The 12,103-nt window shown below is 38.6% G+C and overlaps 1 protein-coding gene across 1 annotated transcript in view; it reads right to left on the bottom strand.

Annotated features, from left to right (window-relative positions):
* Positions 1-285: 285 nt before the first annotated feature.
* VIPR2 (vasoactive intestinal peptide receptor 2) overlaps positions 286-12,103 on the bottom strand; it is a 38,859-nt gene continuing 27,041 nt past the window's right edge. The window contains exons 7-13 of the mRNA XM_009899352.2: positions 11,266-11,416; positions 10,360-10,420; positions 9,069-9,138; positions 5,471-5,562; positions 3,252-3,381; positions 3,122-3,163; positions 286-1,776 (exon numbers count right to left, since the gene is read on the bottom strand). Coding sequence (XP_009897654.1) covers positions 1,603-1,776; positions 3,122-3,163; positions 3,252-3,381; positions 5,471-5,562; positions 9,069-9,138; positions 10,360-10,420; positions 11,266-11,416 — 720 coding nt within the window. The 3' untranslated portion in view covers positions 286-1,602. The remainder of the gene's footprint in view (positions 1,777-3,121; positions 3,164-3,251; positions 3,382-5,470; positions 5,563-9,068; positions 9,139-10,359; positions 10,421-11,265; positions 11,417-12,103) is intronic.

The raw sequence follows: 12,103 nt of genomic DNA, 5'->3' as shown, positions 1-12,103 counted from the left end.
ACGGTGGCTTTTGCTGTCTTTGGTCTGACATAACTTTGTATCACTGAATGGTAATCCCATTGAAATAACTTGTCTTTGACTGATAAACTGCTAAATAAAATCAGAGCAAGAGGTGTATGGACACTTTGGTGGCTGTGAACAATATTCCAACTACTGGTAATATTTTCAAGAGTGTAGATGTATGCCTGCCAACTCACACCCATGCTGCTGTTCTTCCCCTTCCTTGGCAGTAGTACGAACCTTGGATTCCACTGTCTCCATACTACCTGTTATTTGAAATGGCAATTGCTTTTATGGTTCAGAGGTACTCATGAAAATATGTATTAGTACCACTTGCTATTTAGAGCGAACATGGTTAAACAGGACAGGAGAAGTAAACATTACTGGGGTTATTTCTTTTAAAGTGTGCAAATGTGCTGTGTATGTTTATAAGAATCTGACTGTTCTATGCCCTTTTTTTTTTTTTAATGTGGCTACATAAGAGTCTTGGCATTGTTGATAATTCCTTCTATTTATGCCTTTTATGGCAATTTTTAGAGATTCTATCTTTTTTTTGGCTGGAGTCATGGTCACGGCTACTTTTTAATTCAGCTCAGATAGATACAGAAGAGAATTAAGCTAAAACGATTTCACTATTCCTTAAATGGCAGTTGTAAGTATATTAAAACATTCCTTGTTTTAGCTGTCAAGTATGTAGTTCTAGAGAGATATTTATATTATTATATAAAAATTATATTTTCAAAGCCAAGGCTGTTTATCCTATGCCAGACTGCTCTAGCAGTAAAGGACCTCTTCAGAAAATTATTTAATAAAAGATCAACACCAATCTCTTGGATTTTAAAGAGAAGACAACAACTGGTGATTGCAATCACACTATTGGAAAAGCTGATGTTGTAATTAAAACTATTCACAGTAGTCTTTTCTGGATGGACTATAAAGGTAGCCCTGCTTTCTGCACGTAAACATAAAGCCAGGCACTTCTGAAAGGAACAGAATTGGAATAAAATTCTGTAGAAAGCAATCTCTGAAAGTTACACAATTAAAGCAAGTGCTACCTTTTTTCCCTCCAAATAAATAATGGCACTGATTTCCTGGATTAGCACACTAAACTGCCAGTGTGGTTAATGATGGCCTTACACTTCATTATTTTCACCTTGTTTTCCATAATTAGTAAAGAATTTCTTAATCCTTAAGGAAATAAATGTTTCCTTCAGTATAAATGAAAGTGTAAGAATTTTTCTTTCTTCCCATCTTACGCTTTTCAATATGTACCAAAGAATATGCATTGAACATGATACCATGTATATATCTTGTAGTTATGTTGGAGGTAAAGACGCTACTATAGTAAATGAGTTTTTGAATAGTTACAGCCAGCAAATAGCAAGAGAACCTCAGAATTAATGAGTCCCCTTTAAAGGAAACAAAGGCGTTCGTGGGGTAGGTGTCGCCATTATTAACTGGCTGGCTGCACAAACCCATTTCCCAAATACCAGCGTGTAGCAAAGCAAAGCACTGAACCGCGCATTTTATAAAATACCACATCAACCTGCACAATGAAAGATACATCCCCCACTTTTTCATCTTTTGAGGGACCTAGCCGATTCATATCACGGTGGTCTCCGTCTGCATAAATGACTGAGCCCGTGAATGCCGATGGAGCCGAGAAACGCTTTCTGATCCATTTCGAGAAATCGAAGAGCTGTGGAGTCTGTAATCTCTGCCTGCTGTCTGCTTCCAGCACAAACTCCGCCATTTTCTTTTCAGTTCCCCTTGCACCTGTGTTAAAAACAAAATGCACGAGAGGAGATGAAAATGCCCTTTTACGTGAGAAACTTTTCCGCATTTAACTGGTTGTCAAATGGGAACCTCTAGGAACGGAATCATAAAATGGCTTGGGTTGATAGGAACTTTTAAAAATCACCTAGTTCAACTTCTCTGCCACAGGCAGGAACATCTTCAGCTAGGTCATGGTGCTCAAAGTTCCATCTAACCTGATCTTGAACACTTCCAGTGATGGAGCATCCACAACTTCACTGGGCATCCTGTTTCGGCATGTCCACTACCCTGACAGAAAAAAATGTCTTCCTTACTCGCCACCTAAATCTCCTCTCAGTTTCAAGCTATTGCCCTTTGTCCTGTCACTGCAGGCCCTGCAAAATGTCCTCCTCCATCTTCCTTCTAATCCTCCTTTTTATACTGAAAGTCCACAAAACATCTACCCAAAGCCTTCTCTTCTCCAGGCTGAACAATCACAGTGCTCTCCATCTTCTATAGGAGAAGTGTTTCAGCCTTCTGGTAATTTTGATGGCCCTTCTTTGGATTGAGAGACTCTAACGGGTCCAGGTTGTTCTTGTGCTGAGGACAATCATCTCTCTGGACGTGCTGGCCACACTTGCTTTGATGTAGAAAGTAACAACTGGCTTTCTCAGCTGCAAGCACACGCCGCTGGCTCAAGTTTTCCTTCCACAGTAGTCCCACGTCCTTCTCTGCCAAGCTGCTCTCAATGCCTTCACGTCCCAGTTCATGTTATTACTGGGGACTGCCCTGACCCGTGTGCAGGCCTTTGCACCCTCACCAGGTTTTAAACTTCACAAGGTTCATGTGGGCCATCTCCATAAGCCTGCAAGGTCACTCTGCATGGCATCCCTTCCCTCTAGACTCTCAAATCACAAAGATTACAAACCTAAGGCAAGAATTTTGTCCACACTGTCTGTGAGGAGATGCTCCTGAGGCCGCTTTCAAAATCACTTTTGTATTGCTTGTGCTGCGACATCAGCTTTTGGTACCTAGCTAGCAATCGCATGTACACAGAATCAAGTTTTTATCTCCAAGTAAGCCATTCTATGACTATCAAAGACCAGAATAGCACCCAGGAGTCCTGAATGTCCATTCCCGGCGTAAGCAGGTGTTTTCTTCAGACAGATTCCTCCTATCAGACACTATATGATCTTTAATATATATTCTACCTTAAAAAGTGGCTGACATAAAGGAAGTTTGAGCAGCTCTTATCTGTTCACCCAAGTAGACTACTTTCTCCATGCATCAGAGTGGAATTCTGGGAGCACTTATGTATTTACTGAAAACAATATTTAACATCCTTAGTTGGAAATGTGAGACTTACCTCACTGTTCAGAAAACAATAGAGGACTGCAACAATCAACCCCTGGAGAGAGAGACAATATTCATTAGTTAGTAGGCAGCACCAACCTAGGTCAATAAAACTTCTTTGGAATAAAAGCCTTAAAATTTACCTGAAAAGACCCCAAACACAACTCAAAGATTATTTTATAATTACTGGAACTGCGGTCAGGAAATAGAGCAAACACTGTGTAGTGAACTCCAAATAATGGAATAAGCAACAACGTGGATTTTGCAAGTCTCCTGGACAAATTAAAGAGAAAAAGCTGGAATTTAATAATAAGCTCATGATACAGCATCATTTATATAAATCTTGTATGATTTCAGATTTATAAACAATCTTAGTCCCAGAGGCTGCATTTATTTGCGTTGAAATAATCAGACCTGACAGCCCCTCACATCTAATGGTGCCACCAGGAAGCTGGACATACAGACTGCCTTAGCAGAAGAAATTAACTTACAACTGGATGAGGTGATGAGGGCAACAAATTTCCTGGTTACCCAAGTGAAATGGAAATTGATTTTATTTTAACCTATCCTTGCCCACTGCCAAGGTAAATTGAGCAACAAAAGGGTGTAACCAGGTACAAGCAAGTGGGGCACAGAAAAGGAAGAAAAACGTTGACTTGCATGAGTAGTATTCGCATGTCTCATTTCACCCCATTCTTATTTTAGTAATTTTTGTGTAGGGGACGTTACTTTCTCTACACTACACTTACATCTTAGTGAAGGAAAGGGGCAGATAAAATAGCCTTGTTCTTCTCTGTACTGTAGAAAATGAATTTGCATTCTGAAAAATGAGACTTCCAGACCCTTAATTTGCTCTTGAGATGCAGTATTTCTTGAAGTTAATCTACTGTTCCCATGGGTATCTGCTAAAGAACATCCAATCCAAACTTAATAAGGCAATCAAATGCTAAAAGCAAAGAATTCACAAGGCCGAAGAATGATTAATGAGGTTGGTACTAATTAGTATTTTACACTACGAAGTGCTAGAGTAAACTGTGGAGAATAATGGGACCGATGGGAAGTGAATGCCTCACTTTTCATAACAAACATAAATACCACACAGAAAGAAAAAAAAGTTCTTATCACAAGAGGTAAAACTGAAGGGATTGCCTGGCCATAGGTCAGTGCCATAGTGTGGCAACTGCATGATTTCACCTAGGCTGATTTAGTTCTCCCACGTGCTGAGTTAATTCAAGTAATAAACACACAAAAAAAGACCCTTGCAGCTCTGTGCCTTGCAGCACATTAGTATGTTGTTTTTTCCATGGCGCATGAGAATTCTTCACGTTGTGAATCGGGTATATCACATTGTTTATCAAACACTTAAGGTCCTAGTTCTCTTGGCTTTAAATATATGCTTTACCACATCGCATTTTAACTGCATTTAGGACAGGAATTAATAGAATGAAGGAAACTTGTTATCCAGGGGCATATTTTCAAAGGCCACTTGCACGGTTTCGATTTCTTCAGCATTCATACTAGGTTTTGCCACTGAAATATCACTTCAGCATCCTGAGGTATCAAACTCAAGTGTCTCTATCTGGAATTCAAAATAAGATCTACCGCTGCACTCTTTATTCTGCATTACAGTGCCCAGCAGATATTTTAATAAACAACAATAGCTGATATGGCAATATAATTAAGAATAATTCATATTTTGGCCCTCCAATGTTCCTTGATTCTACAGCTGTGGAAACAATGGAGGTTAGGATTTAGATGGTCAAAACAAAATAAAAAAAGAAAGCCTAAACAGAAATTAAATTGATCTAAATAAGAAACACTTTGTTTTCCTCTAGAGAAATAAACATGCTATTTCAAATCAACATGAAATACTCTTTCCTTTTTTTACTTCTTGAGAACAACATAACTTCTTTCCACTTCTTAAAATATATGTAAATATTACAATAAAAAGTAATTTAGAAATGAAAAAATAACTTAAAATGGTTATAATGAGGTTGAAGTGGTTTGATCTTGAAACTTTTTTTACATCAAAAATAAATATTTATACATTGAAAGAAAGGTGTTTGACTCCATGATTTTTATACCAGCACACTCACTTGTGGATTAAACTGAAATTCAAGAATAGCTTCTTGGTCTTCGGGAAATTGCCTATTTTTAATTGGATTTGGTGCTTGACAAAAAACAACGACAAAAGAGTTAATCTCTATTTCAGGATAGTGACGGGATCTTTTTAAAACCATATATAGAAGTACTTGTGTATTAAATGTGATTATAGCATCACAGCAATTGTTGGTAGCAGGTTTCAGCAGAGGAAATCTTAGATCATTTCTGCTGTGTATATAGTATCTAAAAAATTACTCACTTGTACTGTGACTGGTCATTTCCTCCAACATCTGGAGATCTTAGCTTCTGCAGTAAGATTCTCATAATACTAATGAAAAGTATAAAATTCACCTGCAAAGAAAACAAATATAATGGTGATTTCTTACTTCTCTACTTGTTGGGCGCACAAGGAAATGCTTACCAAGTCAGACAACCGGCTCAGCAGTGCGTGTTGTGTACCTCCCGCCAGAACACATCAAGCTCTGCACTGTCACGTCTGTCATCTTTATTTTGCCTCACTAACTCTGCTACATCCAGTGCACCTCAGCATGGCCACCAGTTCTAGTACAGCTGGCAAAACGTTTGAAAGCTCAGTTGTCAGAAATGCCATCCTTCAGACAAGCTTCCTAGCAGGATGCGATTTGTTGCACTCAAGCACCGTCCTAAATCATCACGTGGATTCACAATTGGAATTCCAAAGGAAAATGTGAGTCCCAAATATAGTTTTGACCGTCTCTCATCCTTTGGTAATTTTCTGTCCAGTTAGCATGAAAAGGCCTCTCACAAGAATCTGCCTGTCTTAGTTATTAAGGCAGACATTATCAGTGAAGGAACTGGTTCCTTGCAGTCTCTTTCTCATGACAGCCTTCTGAGACAGAGCAGTAGTGTTATTTCATAACACACATTTGCTTAAAAAAAGTTATGATCAGACCTTGATCGATCTGGAAAACTGAAGTGTAAAACTCGGCAGATCCCGTCTCCCATTATTTTTTCATACTTGGTTTGTCATCTTGCGCTCACCAACCCTTTTGGTGCTGGATTGTTTGGCTCAGTCTAGAAAACCATGCACTGAAGTACACACCCGCGCTCACATGAAGCAACACTCAGAGGTCACATGTTCACAGCAATAACATGGGCTGAATGCTACAGCTACAGAACCATCTTTACCAAATGAACAGAACAGAACAGAATAGAACAGAACTAACCGGTTTGGAAAAGACCTCCAAGAGTCCAACCTATTGCCTAACACTATCCAATCAACTAAACCATGGCACCAAGTGCCCCATCCAGTCTTCTCGTAAACACCTCCAATGATGGTGACTCCACCACCTCCCTGCACATGTTTTAGGAGAAATCAGCCAACAGAATAACTTCTATCACTGAAAATAAGCATTTTATTAACTAACACCATTCCAAAGACCAAAGCCAGCAGGTTGGTTACCCAGCTGGACAGTGCGTGCCTCGCCGTTATAAACTTTCAGTTTCTGCCTTCGGGTATTGTCGGAACGAATTCAATCAATCTCTGTGTCTTCTCTGACATACCCTGTACAATTTATGGTGTTAATAAACAAGCCATGATCACAACAGCAGCATGCCCCTTTGTATTTAACGTTTTCTTTGAAATGACAAGGGAAGGGAAGTGATGGGAACTGACAGTGATTAAATAAAATATTAGGAAATTTATATCTAATGTTTTTGAAAAAAAGAATTTTAAAAAATGTTAGAAAATAGAGGCCTTTACTGAATTTTACATTTCTTTCTTAGGCAGATAATTACTTAGAAAGTTTCCCTCGATGCAAGTCTCCTATAAAAGTAGCAAGAGGAAGCCAGTAATTGCTGATTGTTTCTGCAGGCTTACCACAGCACCATGTACAGATGCAGTCTGCCATATGCACTGGAGCCAGTATTAGTGGGCCAGAGATTCCATTTCATTGTGCATTTGTTAGCCACACAATAGGAAAAGGAAAAATCTTTGCAAAAAGACTGTCAGAGTAACTTCTTGTTCTTCACAGGCATTCTTACTTTCTACTGTAACAGAATAAACTGTCATCCATGTGGTTTCTGAGCATCAAATCACCTGTGGAACTACACTTAGATGACTCACATTCTTCACTGACGTTCATGTACTACTTTTAAGTCTATTTTTGACCACATTCCTTCCTGTCTGTAAGCACAACCCTAGAGTCATCAACAACAGACACTCGTGTTTGAGTTTCTAACAGTCCTTGGCACTGCTGAGCTTGTAAATCCAGTCAGCTGAAACTGGGTACCAAGGTCTAAAGGTGGCAACTGCCACTGACTTACCACAGTGAGGCAAAACAATTTCTCTAACACTAGTACTGATGTGATAATTTATTAAAATCCTTTGAAGTAGTTATCTGTTTCGCTAAAATACAAAACAAGTAGTGTCCTAGAATTTTACTTTCAGTATTGTAGCTTTTCTATCCCATAAATCAATTTGAGCATGATGTCTTTAAATAACCTAGAACGTGTATACTGTTCTGTGAACATTTAAAATAAGGAAAATGATAAAAATAACGTGAACGCAGAGAAACTGCAAGAGAGTGATAAATGATGCCACTTTAGCAGAGGTAGCTTTTTTCATCAGTTGTCTTTCTGATAATAGGCTTTCAAGCGTAAACACGTCACCTAAGCATGTATCATTTAAACTATCTTCATGTTGCTTCTTTCTTGCTGTTTAGGCCCTTGCACTCCCTGCAATGTGAGATAACAAGATAAACAATGTTCAGTTACTTTGATATGACAGAAGTACTCTTTCTACCTGAACACTGCTCCTTCCTATATGAGAGCAGTTTTTGCAAGTGTTCAAACAGCTGAAGAATCATCTAACTGGGAAAGGAGACGGCTTCACACTATACACACTGCGGAATCACTTGACCGTCCTTAGCTTACTGTTTACCAGATAGATGTTTAAATTGAACTTCCAGAGAATAGACTTTGATCTTTCAGCATGTCTTCTTCACTCTAGACCATCCCCCATTCTCCACCTCCTGAGATACGCTTATTCTCTTCATGCTGTAGCTCTGTTACATTTCTTCATATCGTGTCTTATCTTACGTTATGTCATTTCACACATACGTCAGCTCTGCTTTCTCTTTCAACATTGTAGAGCTCACTCTGATGAAGATGATGGGAAGTTGTCTCAAAATCATTTTCATCAGGCCAGATTGAAAGGCAAGCCTAAGCTTCAAGTCTCATGTAATCTAATAAGGTTTTGGGGTTTTTTTACTAAAACATTAAAACTAAAGCAAGTGTATCTGCAATGTACTAATTTGCACTGTGACTGCTTTCAGAAATTGATATATAATACATTATGATCATCACAGTGAACAGGAATTTTATTATGCTGCTTCAGTAATTCTAATGAGTGCCACAAAAGAAAAGCCCCATGAAACACTCTGAAATGCTATTCTTTTCTGAATACTTTATGTTCAATATATATTTCAGTAGGCTACCAATAAAAGAAAGGTATACACAGGCATAGTCTTTTATGACTGCAATAATATCAGATTCTCAGTTGCCAAACTATTTACATGCAAAATCAAATCTGCAATTCATTGAAAAGTACAATTAGACTTTTGCTTCCCCCAGGTTCATAAACAGGAGAGACATTGCATACAAATAAAAGCAAATGCTTGTTTAAAGAGGAGATAGATAAATTTTGAAGGCAACAAATTTTAGTGGCCTTGACATCTGTTTAACATTTCTAGTAGAGCACAATTTCTTTTCATTAAAACAGAACTCTTGCCTATCTGTAACCAGCAGTAAAGAATAATGGCTATATGTACTGCACAATACCGAACTGATCTATAATTCATTCTTTGAAGTTTACTTACTATAATAGAAATTAAGATCGGTATTCGTATAACCCACCACGGACCACCATGCTCATTTGTATCCCAGCAACTATTTAAAAAAAAAAGGAGGAAAAATAACGTTGACATCAATATCTGCCAAGCAAAACCTATGAAGAGAGGCATTTCTTACACACAGGTCAAAGCACACTGATATAATCCCTTTTCTAACCTAGAATGTGACACTGAATGTTTTTCTGCTTGTCCGTGGTACACATTCAAATCAGCTAAAACATCAGGCACACTGGACTGTACCATTAAGCATTATGGAAGACACTGGCCTTCAGGATAACCAAACTCTAGAGTTTCACTTTGTGTCAGGACACTTTCCCAATGAGCACTTAATCCCAGTGATAACATCAGGAAGAGCTACAGCACCTGACAGACTCAACTGAAATTGTATAATGGCAAGAACTGGTTTAGAAAAAATGTGAGACTAAATCCAAAGCTTTGCCTGAAAACTACAAGTTTCACTTTGACTGCAGGCTCAGCACTTTTGGTTTGAGGATAAGTCTTTCTTTGAGAATAAGTGATCTGAAAGACTTATCTGAAGCACAGGTAATGATCATAATCACAAAAGAAAAGGGAGCTAATCTTCAGTTTATGTTAGAGTTATTGCAAAAAAAACCCCAACAATTATGCAGAACACAATTCATTTTCCAGTTTAATTACAGAATCAATTGAAATATATTAGTCATGTTGAAAAAAAGGAGCGCGAAAACTGTACCAGTGTGCTCTCGGGCCAGCACAGACCACAAGCCTGAGCTTTGACAAAATTCTTACCTCAGTTCCCCTTAACATGCCAGGAGCTGTGCTTCGCTGTAATCAGGCGTAGCTTTACTTGACTATTCGTATCTGACATATTTACTGTCACATTGCTTCACGTCTGGGAGCATAATTTAGATATACCCCAAGTTACACAGGTTTCAGTCTTTTGAGTTGCTAGCCAGAAAATCCAAATGCCCAGTGTTTTACTGCAGTGAACTTCAGCACCAAACCCAAGGACTCTCATTGTCATTTGAAGTACTGCTTTGACTTCCAAAGCAGATAGATCTAAATGGGAGTCTAAAGAGTTTTTCAAATAAATAGCAAGCATAAAGAGCAAGCTGAAGAGTTCCTAAACACCTGTCCCTTTAATGCTCTCTTTGAAATTTCAGTTCTGTGCTTGTCCCCTTCAGTTCTGTGCTCATTTGGGTGAACACCATCGCATCCGAGGCAAAGATTGTATCGGCACTGGAGGAGACTTTATGTTTTCTCTCCCACACTCACTTACCCTGTGTCCTCTAAAATGATCCGTGTCACTGTCCATGTAATAACGAATATGGTAGGAATCCCTGAAAAATCCCAGAGAGTTTTAGAGGGTGATAGAAAAAAAAAATTACAATTTAGCCTGATAGTATCCTTTTATTCCCTGAATATACAGCATATAATAAATTGTTTAGTGAATGGAGGGAGAGGCCCATCTGATGAGCTATATGATGCAGGCAATTTATTACAAAGACTGCAGGAGAGTGGGTTCATTTCTTATCAAAATGACTGATAGACAAAGAATATGCCTTTCTTAGGTTTCTTTCAAGATGACAGTGACCCACAGGGAGACCGATACAGGTTATGCATTTCCAGTGCACTTCCAATGACTACAGAACCGTAAATCATTTCATAAAGAACCATTCCCAAACACTGTGTTACTCCCCTTTCCCAGCAATACCTAGGTGTTTTATGACCATCTAATACGGGAAGCTTTAAAACACTGTACAAGTATCATTGCACTTTCTGGTAATGAAAGGAGTACACATTTAGAACCAGAGGGACAATATCATTGGGCTTTTCAAAAAGCCCAATAGCATGACACAGCCAATAGCTATGTAGCTCAACTTTCTTTTTCCTCCCATATTAGGACATTCTGAATCATATGGTTTGTGGTGGCAAAGCTTCCCACCATCCTATCTCCTGAACAACCTCTGGGCATTGTGCAGACTGGCACAGGTCAGAGCCATGCCAAGGAGCAAGCTAGCAGTTTTGTGCCTGCTCTCCCCCATGGTGAAGCAGCTGTATACTACGCTAGAGGTGAAGTGAGGATCTAGTGAGTGAGGAGTCAGCCAACAAAAACAGCATGACTACCTTGGCATGAAATACTGAACCTGACTAATACATACACACAGAAAAGAGATGTTCTTACCCCATCCAATCAGCAGGTAGATCGTGAAGTGTCTGTTGGGGGAGAATATTAGCACGAGGAGGATGTGCAGGTAAAGTCCTTCAACTAAGAGCCAGTAAAAATTTGCCATAACACCATACTGAAAAAACACCAAGATAGCCTTGCAGCCCATCTGAAATACCAGAATAGGGATTACAGCTGTGTAGGGAAGATGTGGTATTATTCTGTTATTAGTATATCCTATAGGTCTTAACCAGTAACCCAGGTGCAGTAGAAAACTTTTTCTTCAGTGAAGCAAACCGAGACATTGCAAATGTTATTGTATGTATAGAACAAAAATTATAATAAATAAATCACTTAGATGACTCTCTTAGGAAATTAATTCTGAGATTTTGAAAACTTCATCGCATAAATATTGCAACAGGTGGTGGTTATCAATAAATGCATACATTTGCAATAGTTGATGAGTTGCTATTAGATCAAATGATCATCTACTATGAGGCTAATACATCAAAATCCCAGTTGGGTTGCTAACATAGTAAAAACTATCAAAGAAAATGCTTTATGATTTTTTTCAAAGAAAAATGGGAAACTGAGCAAAAAGCGTAACTTTACATGACGAACAAGCAGGTTTCAAAGAAAAAGACAATTGGACTTTAAAAAAATTATGTTTTCCCTTAGGCCGTGCTTTAGTGTTTCTGAACAAACAAAACACATAAGCATGTCATTTTACATGAAGTCCCAATATACTTATAGCTTGTGTGCTGCTCTTCGGAACTGATTTTCAGATGCCTGTTCTGCTGATGTTCCACAGTGCTGGCTTCTGCTACCCTCCCAGCAGGAATCTGGGATGTAAGAA

Source organism: Dryobates pubescens, chromosome 21 (genome assembly GCF_014839835.1).
Source record: "Dryobates pubescens isolate bDryPub1 chromosome 21, bDryPub1.pri, whole genome shotgun sequence".
Taxonomy (NCBI): domain Eukaryota; kingdom Metazoa; phylum Chordata; class Aves; order Piciformes; family Picidae; genus Dryobates; species Dryobates pubescens.
Note: the sequence above shows the minus strand (reverse complement) of the source record. Positions and strands in the feature narration are given on the sequence as shown.